This window comes from Schistocerca serialis, chromosome 2 (genome assembly GCF_023864345.2).
Source record: "Schistocerca serialis cubense isolate TAMUIC-IGC-003099 chromosome 2, iqSchSeri2.2, whole genome shotgun sequence".
Taxonomy (NCBI): Eukaryota; Metazoa; Arthropoda; class Insecta; order Orthoptera; family Acrididae; genus Schistocerca; species Schistocerca serialis.
The window spans coordinates 437,129,698-437,153,206 of record NC_064639.1 but is presented as its reverse complement, the minus strand read 5'-3'; the positions used below and the strand labels follow the sequence as shown (position 1 = coordinate 437,153,206).

General features: G+C 39.9%; 1 protein-coding gene across 2 annotated transcripts in view; it reads left to right on the top strand.

Moving 5' to 3' along the window:
* The window catches only part of LOC126457303 (2-phosphoxylose phosphatase 1), a 110,784-nt gene that overhangs the window by 69,962 nt on the left and 17,313 nt on the right, over positions 1-23,509 (top strand). For both annotated transcript variants that reach the window (XM_050093487.1, XM_050093486.1), the window contains exon 5: positions 15,801-16,167. In XM_050093487.1, coding sequence (XP_049949444.1) covers positions 15,801-16,167 — 367 coding nt within the window. The remainder of the gene's footprint in view (positions 1-15,800; positions 16,168-23,509) is intronic.

Genomic DNA, 23,509 nt, shown 5'->3' with positions numbered 1-23,509 from the left:
AATCAATTTCCTGATTAAGAACACAGCCTAATGCTTGATTCGATGCATCACATGCTAGTATAAACTCCTTTTCAAAACCTGGAAAAACAGGAACCGGACTTGATGTTAACACATCTTTCAGTTTGTCAAACACTTTCTGATACTCTTCTGTCCACTCAAATTACACACACTTCCATAACAATCGTGTCAATGGCTGTACTAAATCTGCAAATCCCTTCACGAAATTGCAAATTCCGATGAATGACTGCACTTCCTTAACTGTTTTTGGCTCCTAAAATCCCTTACAGCCTTTACCAACCTCAGATCCATTCGCACTCCATCCTTACTGATAATATAACCCAAATATTTTACTTCTTCTAATGCAAAATGACACTTCTCCAGGCTCAACATCAAACGAGCTGCTCTTAACCTTATAAAGACTTCCCTTAACCGCTGTCTATGTTGCTCCATTCTACTTGAAAACGCTATAATGTCATCCAAATAGACCACAAACTGCCATGGTTTAAACCCCTCAAGACACTGTCTAGCAACCTCTGAAAGGTTGCCGGAGCATTTTTCAAACCAAATGGCATTCTAATGTAAAGGTAATGGCCTCCAGGAGTAGAGAAAGCAGTTTTTGCATGATCCTCTGGAGCCACCTCTAACTGATGATAACCACTTGTCAAATCCATCGTAGAAAAGTACTGGCACTGTTCTAAGTGATCCAAAGTCTCCGATATGTTTGGAATGGGATATACGTCCATTACTGTCTTATTATTGAGGTATTGGTAGTCACAACAGAACCTGTATTTCTTAGTTCCATCCATAGATTTTTTAGGCACAATGACAATGCCCGCTCCCCAGCAACGATTACTATGCTCCATAATACCGTTGCAAGCTACTGATCAATGAAATCCTCCACAGTCGGCTGCAAATACCTTGGTATTCTGTATGGTTTATGGTAAACAGGTGCTTCATTCCCCGTTGGTACCCTATGTTGAACTAATGGAGTTGCTGGTAACGGCCCTTGTGGAAAAAACAAAGCCTTAAAGTCCCACAATAATTCTTCCATATGCTCTCTTTCTCCTCCTTTCAAATGCTTAATTTTGTCATGCAATGCAGTTCTATTGGCAGTTAGTGGTTGATCGCTTCACCTACCTCTTGAACACCAGTCTTCATCATCTAGCCCATCCAAATTTGCTATTAAAACTCCTTTCCTCAAATTCACGTCTACAGCGCTAAGATTATCCATGTTCACAGGAACTACTCGCCCGTCGTTCCCCTCCTGTATGCCTACAACACTATGTTTCACAAAACAACCCAATGGACCCAAAACTTAATAATCCTCCAATGGTTCAATAACACATACTGTACCCACATGTAGATTTGACTCCACCCCTTACCCAAAGCGACTTCCCGGTGCCAGTAGACACACACTCATGTGAATTAAGTCTTAATGCTAATGTACACGGTTCACTTGGTTTGGTCATTGCGTTGAATGCCCCTTGTAACAGCTCTGCATTGACAACAGTTTCCCCTAGCTGAAATAACATTCCACCAAATTCCACAGTTTGTTATCCAAGGTCAATTTTGGCATGATGTTGATGCAAGAAACCTACTCCTACGATCATGTCATAGCCTTCCCTTACCCATGGCACTACCTCCATGCATGCATTAAATCAGAATTTCTCTGTTTGAAAGTCAACTGTCACTGACCCCAGAGGTGTGACCTCCTTGTCCCCCACTCCACACAACCTATAATGCGGTGAGTCTAGCTTCCTTCATCCCATTATATTCCTAATAGCCACTGACACTTGTGCCCCTGTGTCCAACAAAATCTTAAACTTTTTAGTTTCTATGGATCCTACCACTGAATTCCACCTCTGCATACGTATTCGTAGCATTGAAATTAAATAGGAGCTACCTTAGCTGGGTCTTGGGTCCCCTCTGCCATTTAACGCTTATCCACCTCCCCTATCTCCATTTCTCCATTCTCTCCGCTGCCAATTCCCACTCCCTCCTTTATTCCTCGGTGACTGGGTACATTGCCTCTGCACATGTCCCGTACGACAACACTTAAAACATTTCACACCCACTGTAAACACTGTTTGCATCTCGCGTACCCCTGTTGCCTTGTCTATTTCCTCACATTGAATTGCCAGCTGAATGGCCGAATACAAATCTTTCAGAGTCCCTTCACGCACTTTCCGTGACATATGCACTGGTAACCCTGTCAAAAATACATCACGTGACCTTTGCTCAGCCTCCTGCAACAGAACAGTATTCACTTCATTGCTCTGACCCAACTTGTAAGTATACTCATTAAGTTCCCTTATCCTAACCAGAAATTTCTCCATCATCTCCCCCCTGTCTCTTTGACATTGTACTTAACCTCTCTCTAAAGTACCGAGTGCTACTCTGTTTTTTGTACCTTTGTAAAAACCCTTCCTTTAACTTCATAAACTGTTCTGCCTTCCTTAAGACCTCAGAACACTTTACATATGTTTTCGCTTCACCCATTAATATTATCTTGGCTATATGTAACAACTGATCATCAGATCAACCATTCATCACCGCTGAAGTCTCCAAGTCCTCCACAAATGAATGCACATCCTCAGATGCCTTGCCAGAAAATGGAATAATCAAACTTGTGACAGCTGGATCAATCTCCTGCACCATAGGCAACAGCGACTGATCAGATGCAGATTCCCACTTACTTTTAGATATTAATTCATTTCTCAACTGCGTATTGTGTGCTGTCAATCGTGCTACTTTTTCCAACAAAATCCATACCACTTCTGGTTCCGACACATGTTGCTTCCTTGACTCTGCCATTGTGTTGCTTTTGTTCCCAGTTAGTCTCAAAACAAAACATTTAAGTACAAGAATAACCTGACTCCCTACACCTCAGTAGTACTTGGTAACATCATACTCAAACCAATAGAAAAGTAATTAAATGCCACGAAAAAAAAAAAAAAAAAATCTTACTGCCCCAAATACACTGACACTTACTCTGACAACAAAAAATACTATGCACACTCAAAACATCTACAATGGCCTTCCTTGAGCCACACTCGAAAACACTAAAAAGAAAGAAACATCCAACACTCAAAAGAAAACTGGTCAAAACTCACCACATCTTGTGACTGTAATGCGGACAGTGGGCTGGAACATTGTACTGGATAGATGACATCCGCTATTCTGACACCAAATGTAGTGAAAACCGAATGTAACAGCAACACCAAATATAATGGGAAGAGGTAAAAGGCACTGTATTAAGACGTGTCCGAGCTTTCCAAATGATTTATTGTTTCCAACTACAGTGCCCCTGTTCCTCTCGATCTACGTCACTGGGTCCCACAATGTTGAGGATACCACTTCGCTGTCTGTGAAACAGCTTGGTGCGGAATGGCTGCCTCAGTGACCCGTGCATGCACTGCTGTATTTTGCCCTTGCACGGCAGTGGAGTTGCAGCACCATCAGGATGCCGGCAGTTGATTCAGCGGTCTGCAACCCTGCCAACACAGCACCGCTCAGCGTGAGCCACAGGCAGCCAGCTGCATGCTTCTCGCTGGCATGGCAAAGATCACGGCGACAACAAGTGCCTGCAATTCGGAGTCTGAATCTGCGGCCCTCGCCTCAGAATGCCTCCAGCGTGTGTTGGAAGTCAGGACGACTGCCCGCGGTAGCGAGCCGTGGAGTGGCCCGCCACTGGCTGGCTATGGACCCAGCGTCAACCTCAAAAGGTCGAACCAGTGACCTGCCGTGGACTGGAACCCTGGGGCCCCATCTGCTGCTGCGTGTAGATGGTGGTGTGACATGCCCCGCTGTCCAGGAGAGCTGTTGCATGTGAATGAATCTCGTTAGAAACCCTCACCTATTTATACGTGGCTGCGCGCCTCTGTTTTGCCATATGTGCCGCTTCGCATCACATACTCATAACATGCTAGGTTGGCCAGTGGGCCCCTTCTGCCTGTGAATTGAGACATGCAAAACTGCTACGTATACTCTTTCAGCAATTTGACGGCCTTGTGGCCTCTATTCTACTTCGCAGCTGCTGGTATGCATAGCTCACTGCAATCTGGCCCACACCTGGCTCTAACTTGTGCTCAGATTACTGCACAAAACTAACTTTCCCTATCCTACTGCTGCTACAACCACATTTGCCCTCATGGACCTGATTCATGGTGCAGTTACCGCAATGCCCTGTACTCAAAACAGTTCATACAGCCATAAACATTCCATCCCAGCAGCAGTCATGAATATCATAAAACCTATTTACAGAGACCTGGCAAATCCTGAATTACTGAAGAAGTGTCTGCATGGTCAGACTCATAATCCCAATGAGTCATTCAGTAATCTTATATGGACTCACCAAAAAACGTTTATGGTGGAAGGAAGACACTAAAGTGGGGGGGGTCAGTGATGCTGTATTGCTTTTAATGATGGCAACATTGGTAGAGTGAAAGTACTGCTGCATATGGGAATTAATCCTGGAGCAAACTGTGCAGAGGACTTGAACGGATGGACAAGATTCGCATTGATAAAGCAGAGTACACAGCACAGTTGGTCACTAAGGAATCCAGGAAGAAGAAGAAGAAGAAGAAACTTGGAAAAAGATCAAGAGGGTGATATACAGTACAGTGCAGGGTGCTTCTGAGTGACTAAAAATAAAAAATTAAGCATATATTAAGTGAGTTACAGTCTTTTGAAACTTTAGGAGCCGTTCATGAAAATTTACATTTTCTGTTGCATTTTTCCCTAAATCTCAGAAACCACTTCGAGTAGAGTATTCAAATTTTCAGTGAGTAATAACATACATATCCTGAATCTACTGAACTAAAAGAAGAACATAATGATATGTATAATTAAAATTATTTAGGGTAATGTAAAAAAGTACACAAAATTTTAACCATGTAATTAAAGGATTGTATTTCTGAAAGCAGTGGCTGAAATGCAATTATTTTAGTTCAGTAGACGCAGAACACACTGTTTCATGTCAATGGCTACAGTGGTTCCTGATTCTTGAGATACAGGAAAGCCAAGTCACTAAATTTAACATTGTCATGATAGGGCGTTCCATCTCCCCTTAAAGTCATTTAATGTTTCTCTCATTGCTCTCTTTACACTCATTTTCACTTCATTTGGCTTTTGTTTGTCAGCTAGGTTTTTACTTCTCCTGAATATGAGATAAGTTCTCTTCGATTACATAGCAGTTTTCTAACATGGCTATTAAACCAATGCAGGTCTTTCTGATTGCTTAAGGCCTTGTTCAGAACATGCTTGTCTAGAATATATTTCATGATTCCTTTGAATTTTTTTCCATTCGTTTTCCACATCTTCATCCTCATCATTGAGTATTTGATGCTGACTGCTCAGACACTCTGCAATTTGTACCTTGTCACTCCTGCTACGCAAAAATGTCTTCCTACTTTTCTTAACATTCTTTGTCAGATCCATTGTCATAGATGCTGTCACTGACACCTTCCTGTATGTTAAATGATTTGATAAGTTGGGATCTGTTTCTTGCCAGGAGGTCTAACATGTTACCCTCACGAGTTGGTTCTGTAACTATCTGCTCAAAGTAACTTCGTACAAGACATCCAGAGCAATGTCACATGAATCCCTGTCTCTGACACCAGTTCTGACAGCATGAAATCCCCAATCTATACCTGCCAAGTTGAAGTCACCCCCTATTACAACAGAATGATTGGGAAAATTATTAATGATATATTGTGCAAGTTCTGTTTGAAGTACTTTACCATTTTTGACTGATTTTTGATACCCAGTTTAATTCACAATCATATTCCATGATAACCTCACTAGATTTTATCAAATTCCTTACTGCAATACATGCCACCACCATTGGCATCTAACCTATCCTTATGACATATATTCCAGCCTGAACTTAGGATTTCATTGTCATTAATATTTGGTTTCAACTAACTTTCTGTTCCTGACACTATCTGTTCATTATAACCTTCAGTATGTGATACTAATTCTGGAACCTTTCCTTGGATGCTCCTGCAGTTAACTAAAATCATATTCACATTTTCTGTGTCTGATCTCCAACAACAAATGTTCTTTGAGGACACTGTGGCTAATTTATCAAGAAAATCATCTTTGATTCCAAGGGAGGGTTTCTCTAACCTAAAAATGCCCCATGTGCTTACCACACATCCTCCTATACCTTATTAGCCACTTCCTGCATGTAGTGCTTGCGTGACTTGTTAAGGGGAACCCTACAAATCTGTACCCAATAGCGTAGATGAAGAAATTCCATCCGATGTCATTGCAGAGTCATCTGAAGCTCTGGTTTAGACCATCCACTCCGCTCCAAATCACAGGACCATGATCAACGCTGGGTACTATGCTACAAATAGACAGGTTAGCCTGCACCCCCTGCGTGGTGCTAGTTGCTTTCACCAAATCAGCCATACTGCCACCCCACACCACTAAGTTTAAACCTTATGCTGGTACACAGCTTATAGTTGAGACCAGTACATTCTGGTTTGCATACTTATCTCATGCAGTAGCTTTCAGGTAAGCAGAGTTTCTAGTAACAGGTAATTGTGGATACATCCACTTCAATAGAGAAATTTATTTCTTTTTAAGAGTTTTCCATCTCAGGGCATAGTGAGAAATCTGCAGAGCAGGTTTTAGTGTTTCTTTATTTTCTTCATTATATTTTGTGTACATTCCAAACTCAGTAGCACCATTTGAGATCTTATATCTATTTTTATACACTATGGTATGGCTAGGGACTGTGATTGTTGTGAACGGACAAGAGGATAATTGACTGCTATCATGCATGAGATAAGTATGCAAACCAGAGTGCACTGATCTCAACTAAGCTGTGTACCAGCCTAAGGTTTAAACTTAGTGGTGTGGGGTGGCAGTATGACGGTGGGTAGAACATCTGCCTAATGGGTTTGACCCTTCTGTCCTTGCCAGCTGATTGGCTTCTGAGGGCATCCTTGGCTCCTTTCGGTGGATGGCTGATTTGGTGAAGGCAACTAGCACCACGCACGGGGTGCAGGCTGTCCGAGCTGTCCGAGCTTGCACTCTGTCTCTAATGATCTCAAGAACCTTCAACACCGCAGCGTGTCAGCAATCGTTAGTTAATATATTAAAAAACTAGAAACCCGCCTCGATTGCGTAAAAAGCACCTAGTGTTAACCTAGGTTTCGGCGTAGATAACTACACCTTCTTCAGAACAATAAAGCCCTCAAGTGCCTAAGAAGACCTTTGTCAATGATTAAAAGAACACCACAGCTATACATTTGTAAACGAATAAAAGGGAAAAACACAAACAGTACATGTGTACAAAGTCTAAACCACTACCTAACTTAATGGCTCTGGGTCTCAGGTATAAAGAGCATATTCCTACTAGAAGCGGTGACAGTACTAAGGGCTCTACTTACGCGGAACACCTTGTGCAAATGGCTCATGCGCTGAGCCCTCCAGTTAATATCGAGTTACTTCATGCCGAGGTTAAGGGCTTAAAACTGGATGTTTTGGAAGAAATGCAGATCTTTAAGCATCTGCAACATGATAAAGACAATATCCTTAACGACCAACTCCTACTAAGAAACAGAAAATTTTTGAAGGTTTCGCACCTTTAATTTGTTCTTCATACTTGTAAATCTGATGATCTGGGGATTTTCACATGCGTGCGCTGATTGGCGAGCGCGGTTGGTCAAGCTGTTCATCTGTTTTCTTTTTTCCTCATTTCCTTTTACGATGAAGGTATTTTAGCCTGTTGAACATCTCACGCTTTATCCCTATATCTTTATTACCACGATGTCTTTAGATTACGTCCTCTCAGCCCCCCCCCCCCCCCCCTCCCCAGGCTAACTATTGGCTTTAGGAATAGATTTGAAGAGTTACTCCTGTTGTCATAGGTAGCTTCATATATGTTTCTTTCCTAGCATAAGCAACTGTGTGCAGTTATTTTTAGGCTTCATCTCCTATTCAGCTCGTCGCTTATTCTGCCCATTCTATATTTAGCCACGACCCATGTATAAACTTTCACGTATTTGTATGCGCATGCGCATTCAAGTAACTTCCCTTGTCTTGCGCATGTGCATAGGTAGCGGGTCGGGCATGTAAGTGAGCGACAATTTGTAGCTGCAGTTTATGGCAGGTCATGGCCCATCGAACATAGGCTGGTGTGAGGTGGAGGTTACAACATTAAGTTAAGTAGTGGTTTAGACTTGGGTTTTTCCCTTTTATTCGTTTACAAATGTATAGCTGTGGTGTTCTTTTAATAATTGACAAAGGTCTTCTTAGGCACTTGAGGATTGTATTGTTCTGAAGAAGGTGTAGTTATCAACGCCGAAACCTAGGTTAACACTAGGTGCTTTTTACGCAATCAAGGCGGGTTTCTAGTTTTTTAACATATCTAATGATCTCATCATCATTGGGACTTTAGGTGCCTTCCGTACCACTGAGCTGTAACTTTTTCAGTTCATTCCAGTGATTCTACTTTCACACTTCTATATTTTTGCCTATCTCTTTGTTTTTTCAGTATGTTATTTATAAGTTATGAAAAGGATAGATTTATAACAACAAAAACAGTCAATTATTGACAAAATTATTTAATAAGATAGATAAAAAAATCTACTGCCAAGTGGCACACATGCACATAAAAGACAGTTGCAACTGGCAAGCTATCTGAGCCACTGGCTCCAAAAGCTTCCCAGTCACAACCATCTTTTGAGTGTGTATGCTGCCTTCACTTGAAAAAGATAGATTGCCACTAACCATGAAGTGGGGACACTAACTCATAGACAACCACAACAGAAAGACTGCTATACATTTACATTTTTGGTAACTACAAGCACTGTTGAGAACTATGTACACAGTATTTTTAGATTTTTTTCTCTTGTTCCTTTTACTTAGCTAAATATAAATACAAAAGCCTTCCTGAAAGTATTTATGTGCAGAGGAGCATGAGTTGGATGATAAACAGAAAAAAATATGTGAATAGAAACTTCTGAAATGAGGTTTTCCAGAAGAATGCACGTTTGTGTACATGTCTAAAATGCACATTTGTGTACATGTCTAAAATATGCGTTACTGCATTGTTGGACGATTGTTGTTCTTGAGCGTTCCATATATTTACTTGATCCATGTTGCAGAATAATTCACTTCCGGTCTGTGTTATTCTTATGGAGATTATGTCGGTGATAACAAATAATTGTTAAAAAATAACTTATTTGAACAGTATACGTACTGTTTGGGTGGACTACTGAGTTTAGGAGCGGGGACGGTGGGTGGGTATTGTGTTTTACGCATTTTCAATTACACCAAATGAGACTGGTCAACAGGAGTTACTGCAAGGACCTATTACTTTTGTTGGTTGCAAGATTCAATTTTCTTGTACTACAACAGAAGTAGTTAGTGGCAGCGAGCCTTATCAGCCGTTATCAGCGCCGTTGCGCAACCGGAACTGAATTATTCTGCAACACGGTCCTAGTAATACTAGGGACCGTGTTGTGTTGCAGCGGCCAGAAACTAAGTCCGAATTCAAGGTCAAGCGCAGTAAAATGCGTAAAACACAATACCCACCCACCGTCCCCGCTCCTAAACTCAGTAGTCCACCCAAACAGTACGTATACTGTTCAAATAAGTTATTTTTTAACAATTATTCGTTATCACCGACGTAATCTCCATAAGAATAACACAAGAGGGGCAGCAGCCTTTTCAATAGTTGCAGGAGCAAAAGTCTGGATGGTTGACTGATCTGGTCTTGTAACATTAACCAAAACGGCCTTGCTGTGCTGGTAGTGCAAACAGCTGAAAACAAGGGGAAACTACAGCCATAATTTTTCCCAAGGGCATGCAGCTTTACTGTGTGGTTAAATGATGATGGCATCCTCTTGGGTAAAATATTCTGGAGGTAAAATAGCCCCCCCCCCCCCCCCCCCCCATTCGGATCTCTGAGCAGGGACTGCTTAGGAGGACGTTGTTATCAGGAGAAAGAAAACTGGCGTTCTGCAGATCGGAGGATGGAATGTCAGATCCCTTAATCAGGCAGGTAGGTTAGAAAATTTAAAAAGGGAAATAAATGGTTTAAAGTTAGATATAGTCAGAATTAGTGAAGTTCGGTGACAGGAGGAACAAGACTTCTGGTCAGTTGAATACAAAGTTATAATTACAGAATCAAATAGGGGTAATAGAGGAATAGGTTTAATAATGAATAAAAAAAATAGGAGCACAGGTAAGCTACTATGAACAGTGTAGTGAATGCATTATCATAGGCAAGATACACACGAAACCCATGCCTACCACAGAGTACAAGTTTATATGCCAACTAGCTCCGCAAATGATGAAGAGATTGAATAAATGTATGATGTGATAAAATAAATTATTCAGGTAGAGAAGGGGGACTGGAATTCGACAGTAGGAAAAGGAAGGGAAGGAAAAGTAGTAGGTGAATATGGAAATGGGGTAAGGAATGAAAGAGGAAGCTGCCTGGTAGAATTTTGCTCAGAGCACAACTTCATCATAGCTAACACTTGGTTTAAGGATCATGAAAGAAGGTTGTATATCTGGGAGAAGCCTGGAGACACTGGAAGGTTTCAGATAGATTATATGATGGTAAGACAGAGATTTATGAACCAGGTTTTAAATTGTAAGACATTTCCAGGGGCAGATGTGGAGTCTGACCACAATTTATTGGTTATGAACTTTAGATTAAAACTGAAGAAACTGCAAAAAGGTGGGAATTTAAGGAGATGGGATCTGGATAAACTGAAAGAACCAGAGGTTGTAGAGAGTTTAGAAAGAGCATTAGGGAATGATTGACAAGAACAGGGGAAAGACTTACAGTAGGAGAAGAATGGGTAGCTTTGAGAGATGAAATAGTGAAGGCACCAAAGGATCAAGTAGGTAAAAAGATGAGGAATAGTAGAAATCCTTGGGTAACAGAAGAGGTACTGAATTTAATTCATGAAAAGAGAAAATATAAAAATACAGTAAATGAAGCTGGCAATAAGAAATACAAACGACTCAAAAATAAGACCGACAGAAAAGGCAAAATGGCTAAGCAGGGATGGCTAGAGGACAAATGTGAGGACAGATATAGACTGGGACACTCAGATGTTTAGGACGGGTGGTAGGGACAGAGCATCGAGTGACATTATACTGAGTGCACCATCCGAAAATTACCTCGAGCAATTAAACAGAGAACCGACTCGTGGAGATAACATCTTGGACCTACTGATAACAAACAGACCCGAACTTTTCGACTCTGTATGTATAGAACAGGGAATCAGTGATCATAAGGCCGTTGCAGCATCCCTGAATATGGAAGTTAATAGGAATATAAAAAAAGGGAGGAAGGTTTATCTGTTTAGCAAGAGTAATAGAAGGCAGATTTCAGACTACCTAACAGATCAAAACGAAAATTTCTGTTCCGACACTGACAATGTTGAGTGTTTATGGAAAAAGTTCAAGGCAATCGTAAAATGCGTTTTAGACAGGTACGTGCCGAGTAAAACTGTGAGGGACGGGAAAAACCCACCGTGGTACAACAACAAAGTTAGGAAACTACTGCGAAAGCAAAGAGAGCTCCACTCCAAGTTTAAACGCAGCCAAAACCTCTCAGACAAACAGAAGCTAAACGATGTCAAAGTTAGCGTAAGGAGGGCTATGCGTGAAGCGTTCATTGAATTCGAAAGTGAAATTCTGTGTACCGACTTGACAGAAAATCCTAAGAAGTTCTGGTCTTACGTTAAATCAGTAAGTGGCTCGAAACAGCATATCCAGACACTACGGGATGATGATGGCATGGAAACAGAGGATAACACGCGTAAAGCTGAAATACTAAACACCTTTTTCCAAAGCTGTTTCACAGAGGAAGACCGCACTGCAGTTCCTTCTCTAAATCCTCGCACAAACGAAAAAATGGCTGACATCGAAATAAGTGTCCAAGGAATAGAAAAGCAACTGGAATCACTCAATAGAGGAAAGTCCACTGGACCTGACGGGATACCAATTCGATTCTACACAGAGTACGCGAAAGAACTTGCCCCCCTTCTAACAGCCGTGTACCGCAAGTCTCTAGAGGAACGGAGGGTTCCAAATGATTGGAAAAGAGCACAGATAGTCCCAGTCTTCAAGAAGGGTCGTCGAGCAGATGCGCAAAACTATAGACCTATATCTCTTACGTCGATCTCTTGTAGAATTTTAGAACATGTTTTTTTGCTCGCGTATCATGTCATTTCTGGAAACCCAGAATCTACTATGTAGGAATCAACATGAATTCCGGAAACAGCGATCGTGTGAGACCCAACTCGCCTTATTTGTTCATGAGACCCAGAAAATATTAGATACAGGCTCCCAGGTAGATGCTATTTTTCTTGACTTCCGGAAGGCGTTCGATACAGTTCCGCACTGTCGCCTGATAAACAAAGTAAGAGCCTACGGAATATCAGACCAGCTGTGTGGCTGGATTGAAGAGTTTTTAGCAAACAGAACACAGCATGTTGTTATCAATGGAGAGACGTCTACAGATGTTAAAGTAACCTCTGGCGTGCCACAGGGGAGTGTTATGGGACCATTGCTTTTCACAATATATATAAATGACCTAGTAGATAGTGTCGGAAGTTCCATGCGGCTTTTCGCGGATGATGCTGTAGTATACAGAGAAGTTGCAGCATTAGAAAATTGTAGCGAAATGCAGGAAGATCTGCAGTGGATAGGCACTTGGTGCAGGGAGTGGCAACTGACCCTTAACATAGACAAATGTAATGTATTGCGAATACATAGAAAGAAGGATCCTTTATTGTATGATTATATGATAGCGGAACAAACACTGGTAGCAGTTGCTTCTGTAAAATGTCTGGGAGTATGCGTGCGGAACGATTTGAAGTGGAATGATCATATAAAATTAATTGTTGGTAAGGCGGGTACCAGGTTGAGATTCATTGGGAGAGTGCTTAGAAAATGTAGTCCATCAACAAAGGAGGTGGCTTACAAAACACTTGTTCGACCTATACTTGAGTATTGCTCATCAGTGTGGGATCCATACCAGATCGGTCTGACGGAGGAGATAGAGAAGATCCAAAGAAGAGCGGCGCGTTTCGTCACAGGGTTATTTGGTAACCGTGATAGCGTTACGGAGATGTTTAATAAACTCAAGTGGCAGACTCTGCAAGAGAGGCGCTCTGCATCGCGGTGTAGCTTGCTCGCCAGGTTTCGAGAGGGTGCGTTTCTGGATGGGGTATCGAATATATTGCTTCCACCTACTTATACCTCCCGAGGAGATCACGAATGTAAAATTAGAGAGATTAGAGCGCGCACGGAGGCTTTCAGACAGTCGTTCTTCCCGCGAACCATACGCGACTGGAACAGGAAAGGGAGGTAATGACAGTGGCACGTAAAGTGCCCTCCGCCACACACCGTTGGGTGGCTTGCGGAGTATCAATGTAGATGTAGATGTAGGTGTGGAGGCATATATCACTAGGGGTAAGATGGATACTACCTACAGGAAAATTAAAGAGATCTTTAGAGAAAAGAGAACCACCTGCATGAATATCAAGAGCTCCTTTGGAAAACCAGTTCTAAGCAAAGAAGGAAAAGCAGAAAGGTGGAAGGAGTATATAGAGGGTCTATACAAGAAGGGCGATATACTTGAGGGTAATATTATGGAAATGGAAGAGGACGTAGATGGAGATGAAATATGAGAGATGATACTGGGTGAAGAATTTGACAGAGCATTTAAAGACCTAAGTTGAAACAAGGCTCCGGAAGTAGACAGCATTCCATTAGAACTACTGATAGCCTTGGGAGAGCCAGCCCTGACATCTGGTGAGCAAGATGTATGAGACAGGTGAAATACCCTCAGACTTCAAGAAGAATATAATAATTACAATCCCAAAGAGAGCAGGTGTTGACAGGTGTGAAAATTACTGAACGATCAGTTTAAATACCAACACAAATTCTTTACAACCCAATGGAAAAACTGATGGAAGCTGACCTCAGGGGAGATCAGTTTGGAGTCCATAGAAATGTTGGAATCTGCAAGGCAATAGTGACCCTATGACTTGTCTTACAAGATAGATTAAGGAAAGTCAAACCTATGTTTCTAGCATTTGTAGACTTAGAGAAATCTTTTGAAAATGCTGACTGGGATACTCTCTTTCAAATTCTGAAAGTGTCAGGTGTCAAATACAGGGAGCAAAAGGTTATTCACAATTTGTACAGAAACCAGATGGCAGTTATAAGAGTTGGGGGCCATGAAAGAGAAACAGTGGTTGGGAAGGGAGTGAGATGAGGTTGTAGCCTATCCCTGATGTTATTCAATCTGTGTATTGAGCAAGCAGTAAAGGAAACAAAAGAAAAATTTGGAGTAGGAATTAAAATCTAGGGAGAAGGAATAAAAACTTTGAGATTTGCTGATGACATTGTAATTATGCCAGAGATGGCAAAGGACTTGAAACAGCAGTTGAACGGAGTGGACATTGTCTTGAAAGGATGATATAAGATAAACATCAACGAAAGCAAAACAAAGATAATGGAATGTAGCCAAATTAAATCAGGTTATGCTGAGGGAATTAGATTAGGAAGTGAGACACTTAAAGTAATAGATGAGTTTTGCTATTTGGGGAACAAAATAACTGATGATGGTCGAAGTAGAGAGGATATAAAATGTAGACTGGCTGTGGCAAGGAAAGCGTTTATGAAGAAGAGAAATTTCTTACCTGTTTCTGAAAGTATCTGTATGGTGTGTAGTCATGTATAGAAGTGAAACAAGGATGATAAATAGTTTAGACAAGAAGAGAATAGAAGCTTCTGAAATTTGATGCTACAGAAAAATGTTGAAGATTAGATGGGTAGATCACATAACTAATGAGTAGGTATTGAATAGAATTGGGGTGAAGAGGAATTTGTGGCAGAACTTGAGTAGAAGAAGGGGTTGGTCGGTAGGACACGTTCTGAGGTATCAAGGGATCATCGATTTAGTATTGGAGGGAAGCTTGGAGGGTAAAAATCATAGAGGGAGACCAAGGAATGAATACACTAAGCAGATTCAGAGGGATTTAGGTTGCAGTAGTTACTTGGAGATGAAGAGGCTTGCACAGGATAGAGTAGCATGGAAAGCTGCATCAAACCAGTCTCTGGACTGAAGACCACAACAGTGACAACAACAACAATGTTGTTGGTTTTTTAACTGATACAGACTTCTCATCGTCAGGAATTAAGCATTCATGACCTGTTCACTTCGTAACGAAAATTTACAGAGTGATCCACAAAGTGCAAAAATGGTTTTCTTAATGAGAATGTCAAACAAACAACCCATATCTTACACAAACTCCTGAACATTAGAATTTAAATTAATTAAAAAATCTTAATGTGAGGACAAGAAAATTTCTGTGTTCAGATGTTGCAGTGAAGAAAAAGATGACTCCAAATCTTGATAATAAAACATAGAAGGCACAGAAATTGAACTAAAAACCTAGATATAAATTCTGGAGTATTTTTAATAATGAGAAACATTTTCCTCATCAGGTAAGTTTCTTCCACTAGCATTTCCTACAAGTGGAATTCATATCTTTAACATTTTTCATGTTTATTTTTCTTGAATTTAAGTAATATTTTTGATGTATTGACCACCTTTTACTTGTTACTGGGGAGATCTGGAAATGATCTTTCATAATATTGAGATGTCCAGAAATCATAACTTTATCTTTCCTGTTATTATTGGACCATTTGTGAATTTTGTTCTTGATTAGTAATTGTAAGTTATGTGCATTTCCATACCAATATAACAGCTAACACTCACAAAATGTCGATACCTACCTTTACACCAGGCGAACCGTGCAGAGTACTCTGGCTTTTCTTGCGGGGCTGTTGCCACCAGAGGATCTGCAGAAAGCTGTGCTACACGAGTCACAGTCACTAGCATTTTGCTTCAATGACTGTGCGTGTGCAGCAGCTGAACAACTCCGGCGAGGTCAGACGGCAGCCGGAGTGGCACATCTGCACTCCCACCCAGCTGTTGCAAGGCTTGTCAAACAGGCAGCAGCTGTAGCTCTGGAGCGGCCACCAGGCGGGGGTACAGGGCCCGAGAAGGAGCCCGACACAGACCCTCGTCTGCTCCAAGATGCACTTCTGACTTACGTGTGTCATGCAGCTCCTCTACCTTGCGCTGATGATTCTTGCTTGCGCATGGAACAAGTAAGTCCTCTCATCACTTTGCATCTGTGTCACAGTTTCTGCTATGCATGAAAATTTTAGCAGTGGAAACATTTTCTTTTTGTCATCATCATAACATAGTTAGATATTGATAAATACCTGTGTTGTGACTCTGTCCTAAATGGAAAACACTCTAATAGATTATTTTATATTTGTTTCATGCTTATGCAGAAACTAATTTAAAGATGACATTATTTAAACAGTTCTGCTGTAATTGTTGTACAGTGTGATTACAGCCTGATGGCTTGCATAAATCATGAAAATGCCTCTAGATATATTCAACAGATAAATTAGTCTGATGGTTTAAAAATAGTATTTAGCTGACATGTTTCTGAGTTACTAATAGATAACAACATAGGTAACAACATTTTGAATAACTTGTTATGTAACATAATTTGGTTCTCCATCTTGTTCAATTGAAGCTTACTTTGACTGTGGTATGTGGCTTAATACTGCATGAATATGATGTGGTAATTGTATGCTGATAATTACCTGTCACCTTGCATTCTTTATTTGATCTCTCAAGGTGGTGCATACAGAAAAAATATTGAGAAGAAGAAAAATGACGTAGGTTTTAAAATTACAGTGGGAGAATAAGGAAAGTGACTAAAGCAGAGGAAGACTCAAAAATAACACAGCAACTGTTTTGAGACAATAATTAAGATAACAGGCAGCCTAGTGCCAATGAGGCTTTAAAATACTGAGACATGATCTCTCCAGGGATTATAATATGGAGGGTCCAAGCCCAGGGTTATTGGTGAAGATCCCAACCAGATCTACAGCAAAGACAATGGACTTCAGTATGGTGTTGATGAATGGTAGAGGCAAATGTGTAATGTCTGTACTCCATTGGAATAACTACAAAAGCTGTCTGACTCCATGTCAGGGAAGCCTAATTTGAAACTGGCAGAAGGTTATAAAATGCCTTTGGGTACAGTGAACCTATTGTCTAAATAGCCTATAACATTGATTGTGTGAATGAGACATCAAGAAATGCTAAGGCATCCCTTGGAAGCGATGTGCAGTTCCCACTGTCTGGAGGATCTGGGGGAATAGCATGAAAGTTGCTATCAGAAATGTGAGGATTTTAAATGGTAAGACAGAAGAACTGATTGAGTACACAGAGAAGAAAGACATAGCAATGATCGTAGTGAGTTAGACAAAATGGGAGACTATAAGTAAGAAAGAATTGAGGAAAGAGTATATTGGAGTAAAGGAAAAATGGCAACAAATGTATTTGGTTTCATACTGGGAGAAGGTTTAGTTCAATACATAGAAAAAAGTTGACCAGGCTACTGACAGAATAAGTGAAGTTAGACTTGTACTAGAGAATGGAGCAAAAGAATTTATACAGATCTATGCTCCTCAATCAGGAGAGGTAAATGAATACCTGGAAGAGAACTGGAAATCAGTACGGAAGACAGAGGAGATGCGAGATATAAATGCACATGTGGGAACCAAGAGTCAAGGGAAGGAGGAAAGACTTGGCCTCTTTAAATGCGGTAACAAGAATTCATAAGGAAATTTGTTAATAGACTTTTCCAGAAGAAATATATTAATTGATGGAAACACATGGTTTAGAAAAAAAGAACTCAAAAATATAGCAAGTTATGGATGGTGAGAGAAAAAGAACATGACAATGATCTTTTTCTGGTGGAGAAGGAGGAATGTAGACAGCTGGAAGACACAACAGCAATGCCAAGTGATGAAGAGCAAATTAAGATGGAAAACTCACAAAGTTAACAGAAAAAGATAAAGAAAAATAAACACATGGAAGTTAAAAGAGAAGAAAAAGTTCCAATAAGATTTGAAGAAAAGAATTTCCAAAACAAAATGAGTAGTATAGAAAAGGCATGGATGTGTTTTAGAAATGGTTTTGTAAAGTGTGCAGCAAACATCTGTGGAAGATTGCCAAGAAGAAAGAGAGGAAAGGACACCTCTTGGTGGAAAAATGGGTAAAGGAAGCAGCTAAAGAGAATCAAATGGCTTGGAGGAAGTGGATAGGCAGTAAAAGTACTGAAAAAGAGCAAAAATATAAAGAAGACAAACATGTGCATAAAATATGCCACAAGAAGGAAAGAAGAAGAACTGAGAAAGTTTCACTGAAACTTTACAAAAGGCTGTTAGGGAAGTAAAAATGTTTTGTATATATTGATAAATAAGAGATTAAAAAGCAGAGAAGACACAAAACTTGTTCAATCAGAGGCAGGACAGATGTTGACACAGATGTGCTAAAAAGATAGGAAGAATACTCCACAAAATTGCTGAATATTGAATACAGTGAGCTGGTAGACAAGGAGGAAGAAGAAGACATGCTGGAAGAAGAAGATCAAGAAATGGGGATATCTGTGTTAGAATATAGGAAGCCATATTGAAGATGAGTGTAAAGCAGCAGGAGTGGATGAGGTGATCACAGAAATGATAACAGCTGCAGGGTCAGTATAGCTGAATTCTGTGCAGACTATTTAGAGTAATCTGTAAGAAGAAAAAAGAAATACCAGAAGAATGAAAAAATGTCCTCATATTTTAGAAAGGTGATAAGAAAAAAAGTAATAACTATAGTGGGATTGCTCTATTGCATGTGCAGCTAAGATTTTTCAGGGAGTATCAGAAAGAGAACTGAAGAAGAAACTAGAAGAATAATGGAAGAAGAACAGTATGGGACCAGGAAAGAGAGTTCAGTGTTTTGCCTGATCTTTACATTAAGATATTTAATGGAGAAAAGAAGAGATTTTGGAAAAGGCCTTGTTATGACAGTTATTGATATTGAAGACGCCTATGACAATGTGCCAAGACAGCTGGTCTGGGAAACATTAAAAGATAAATAAGTTAGTAAAGCGGAAGTGTGAATGATAAGAGCTACACAAAAATGTGTTAATACAGTAAAGACCAGTATGTGAGAAACAAAAGGGGGTAATGTTGAAGGGGGTTTATAACAAGGAAGTTTGCTCTCTCTATATTATTCATCATAGTCATTGTCAAAATGAGAGATGTAACAAAAGCCTCATTGTCTGCAGACAACAAAGTGATACAGGATGATGATGAAATGAAAGTACAAAGGCAAGTAGATGTATGAAACCAAGAGATAGAAAAATTTGAAGTTAGAGTAAATGCAGAGAAAAGAAAAACAGTAATTATGACAAGGGGAAATAGGAAGGAAGGGGAAAGATAAAACTGTATGGAATAATTCTGGATGTGGTCAAAATTTTCAAGTAGTTAGGAAGTTTGCATTCAGTGTGTACACTTGGGTGCCTCATTCATCATGTTGAAGAGGCTATTCTGGCAGTCACTGAAGGAACAGGGTGCAACCAGCTGCATATTGTGGTGCATGTTGGAACAAATATCTGAGCTCCAAGGTCAATCTTGGGTCATTTTAGTGACTGGCAGAGAAGGTTGAGAAGGTCAGCCTTGCACATGGGATTTCAATGAAGCTCACAATCTGCAGCATTGTCCCCAGAACTGATTGTGACCCTTTGGTTCCAAGTCGAGTGGAAGGACTGAACCAGACACTGTTGCAAGCTAGGCTGCAACATCCTGGACTTGTGCCATAGAGCTGAGAAATATAGGGTCCCTCTAAATGGTCAGGTGTGCACTACACATCAGGGGCTGTTATGCGGGTAGCTGAATGTTTGTGGAGTGCATACAAGGGTTTTTTTTTAGGTTAGGTGACTCTCCATCCAATCCAGACAGCTATAGGAAACCTAGAAGTATCAGTGTAAGATCAGAAAGAAGTATCTCCCACAGGTAAATAAAATCCTACTGGTTAACTGCTGAAGCATTCACAACAAATCCCAGAGTTTGAAAGCAGTAAAGTTCACATACTACTAGGTACAGAAAGCAGGTTGAAACCTGAAATCAATGCCCATGATATTTTTGGGGAAAATTTAAGCTTGTATAGGAAGGGTAGGCAAATAGAAAATGGAGGTGGTGTATTTGCCGCAGTAAACAAGAAACTCAAATTCACTGAGGTAGAATTTGAAACTGCATGTGAGATTGTTTGGGCAAGACTCAGTAACTGAAGTTGGCATAAAATGATAATTGAATCCTTCTGTCACCCACCAGACTCATCTCCTGATGTAATTGAAAACTTTAGAGAAAACCCCAGTTCACTTGTAAGTAAGTTCCCAAATCATAAAGTAATCATCAGTGGAGACTTCAGTCATCCAACAATCAGTTAGGAAAATTACAATTTTTGTAGTGTTGGGTGTTATAAGATATCCTGTGAAGTATTACTTAACATTTTCTCTGAAAACTACTAGACCAGATGGTTAGGAACCCCACTCATGATGGAAATATATTGGATCTAATGGTAACATACATATCTGCCCTCTTTGAGAGTGTCTATATCAAAACTGGTATCAGCGACCATGATGCGGTTGCGATGACAATGATTACCAAAGTACAAAGGACAACTATAACAAGCAGTATATCTGTATCTATCTCCAGTAAATTAGATAAAAGAATCACTAGTGTCATATCTGACTGAGGAACTTGAAACATTCAACAAAGGGCAGGAGCATGTAGAGAAACTATGGTTCAAATTTAAAAGAATACTTTAGCTTGAACTGGATAGAGATTTATCCAGTAGAACAGTTCTAATGGAAAGGAGCCTCTATGGTATACAGTCAGTGTAAAGAAACTTCTAAAGAAACAGAGATTACTGCTTCATAGGTGTAAAACAAAGAATAGCGCTATAGATAGGGAGAGATACTGAATGAAATGTGTTTGGCTATCAAGAGAGTAATGCAAGAATCTTTTGATACTACTGTAGCAGAATAATGCCAAATGATCTTTCAAAAAGCATAAAGAAATTCTGGTCATATGTACAGGTATACGTCCAGTCCCTAGTGAATGAGACAGGAACTGAAATTGAGGATAGCAAATGAAAAACTGAAATGCTTAACTCCATTTTCAAAAGTCCCTTTACACAGGAAAACCCGAGACTAGCCCCAATTTATTCCTCATACCACTGAAAAGATGAGTAAGATAAGTATTAGTGTCAGTGGCGTTGAGAAACAGCTGAAATAGTTAAAACTGAACAAAGCTTCAGGACCCAATAGAATCCCTATCAGATTCTATACTGAATTTTACCTCTTCTAACTATAATCTGTCATGGATCCCTTGCACAAAAAGCCATGCCCAGTTCTTGGAAAAAAGCACAAGCCACACCCATCCATAAGAATAGTAGTAGAAAGTGATCTGCAAAACTGTCGTCCAATATCCTTGATATTGATTTGTTGTAGAATCTTGGAACATATTCTGAGCTCAGACTTAATGAGGCATCTCAAACAGAATGACTTCCTCCATGCCAATGAGCATTTTTTCCAAAAACATTGATCATGCAAAACCCAACTTGCACTTTTCTCACTTGACATACTGAAAGCTTTGGATCAAGGCAGTCAGGTAGATGCAGTATTTCTTGATTTCCAAAATGCAATTGACTCAGTATCACACCTATGCTTATTGTCAAAAGTATAACCATACGGGGCATCAAGTGAAATTTGTGAAGTGAAATTTGTGACTGGATTGAGGAGTTTTTGCTAGGGAGGACACAGCCCATTAATTTAGATGGAGAGTCATCGTCAGATGTAGAAGTAACTTTGGATGTGACCCAGGGACCTGTGTTGGGACCCTTGCTGTTCATGTCGTATGTTAATGACCTTGCAGACAATATTAATAGTAACCTCAGGATTTTTGCAGATTATGCTGTTATCTATAATGAAGTAATTTCTGAAAGAAGCTGCATAAATATTCAGTCAGATCTTGATAAGATTTCAAAGTGATGCGAAGATTGACAACTTGCTTTAAATGTTCAGAAATGTAAAATAGTGCAATTCAATAAATGAAAAAAATTTAGAATCCTATGAGTGTAATATCAATGAGTCACTGTTGGAATTAATCAACTCATAAAAATTCCTGGGTGTAGCACTCATAGGCTCAGTAGTGGATAAGGCAGGGGGTAGATTTCAGTTTATTGGTAGAATACTGGGAAGTGCAATCAGTCTACAAAGGAGATTGCTTACAAAGCATTTGTGTGACCAGTTATAGAATATTGCTCAATTGTGTGAGACCCACACCAGAAAGGACTAAGAGGTGATGTTGAAAGTATACAGAGAAGGGCAGCATGAATGGTTACAGGTTTGTTTGATCCATTGGAAAGTGTCACAGAGATACTGAAGAAACTGAACTGGCAGACTCTTGAAGATATAAGTAAACTATCCCAAGAAAATCTACTAGTGAACTTTGAACAACTGTCTTTAAATGCTAACTCTAGGAATATACTACAGCCACCTACTTATCACTCCCACAGGGATTTTGAAGATAAGATTGGAGTAATTACAGCACATGCAGAGGCATTCAACCAATTATTCTTTCTGTGCTCTAAATGTGAATGGAACAGGAAGTAACCCTAATAACTGGTGAAATGGGATGTACCCTCTGCCATTCACTTCGTTGAGGTTAGCAGAATATAGACGTAGATGTACATGTAGCTGCAGACGTGTGGTCACAAATGATAGAAGGATACATGATGTACTAGGGAAGAGAATACAACAAGAGACAGCTTCTACCAGGATGTAGGGGGTGTTCTGTTGAACAGAAACATCCCAAAGGAATGTAAAAAAAGTTCTATATTCAACTTATTATGAGCCCTTTCTTGCATTTTCGTGCTTCCATCACACTACTAAGTTTAGATTTTGCTCCCTTCAGTCAGTGGAGAGATCCTTTTTTTTTATGTAGTGGACAATTATCTTGCATGCAGCAATCTATGGTCTCTTTTACTTATGATGGAATATATGCTGGAAGACCATAATATGGAACAGTTTTTACTTTTTGTCAATAAATATGCCTACACTTCTTGTATATATATTACTTGTATTCTTCAAAACCATTACAATAATCTCCACATAACAAATACTTCAACCTTCACGTTAAAGTCAAGAACTCTATTAACAAATTTAGAATCAGAATCAATGTACAATACAAACTTAATTTGTCTTCAAAACACAATATAGTCACTCTTCCAGAATTATAGGTACCACAAAATCATATTACAGCTAAGATACAGACGACAACAAAAATCGAAAGGAACAGAATACAGGCAAACAGAGACAATATATGTAAGAGGTTATGGAAGCAAGACAAGAAACATTTAGAAACAGAAATGATGTCAGAAAAAAGGACAGGAATGTTGGTACTTCAGGACAAGATAGAAGTAATGAAGCTCAAGTGATGTGAGGAGGAGAGAAGAGAGTGGCAAAGATGTATTTTCTAAAAGGGCAACTGGAAAGAGACTATGAAGAAGACCCAGAAAGAGAAAGGCAGT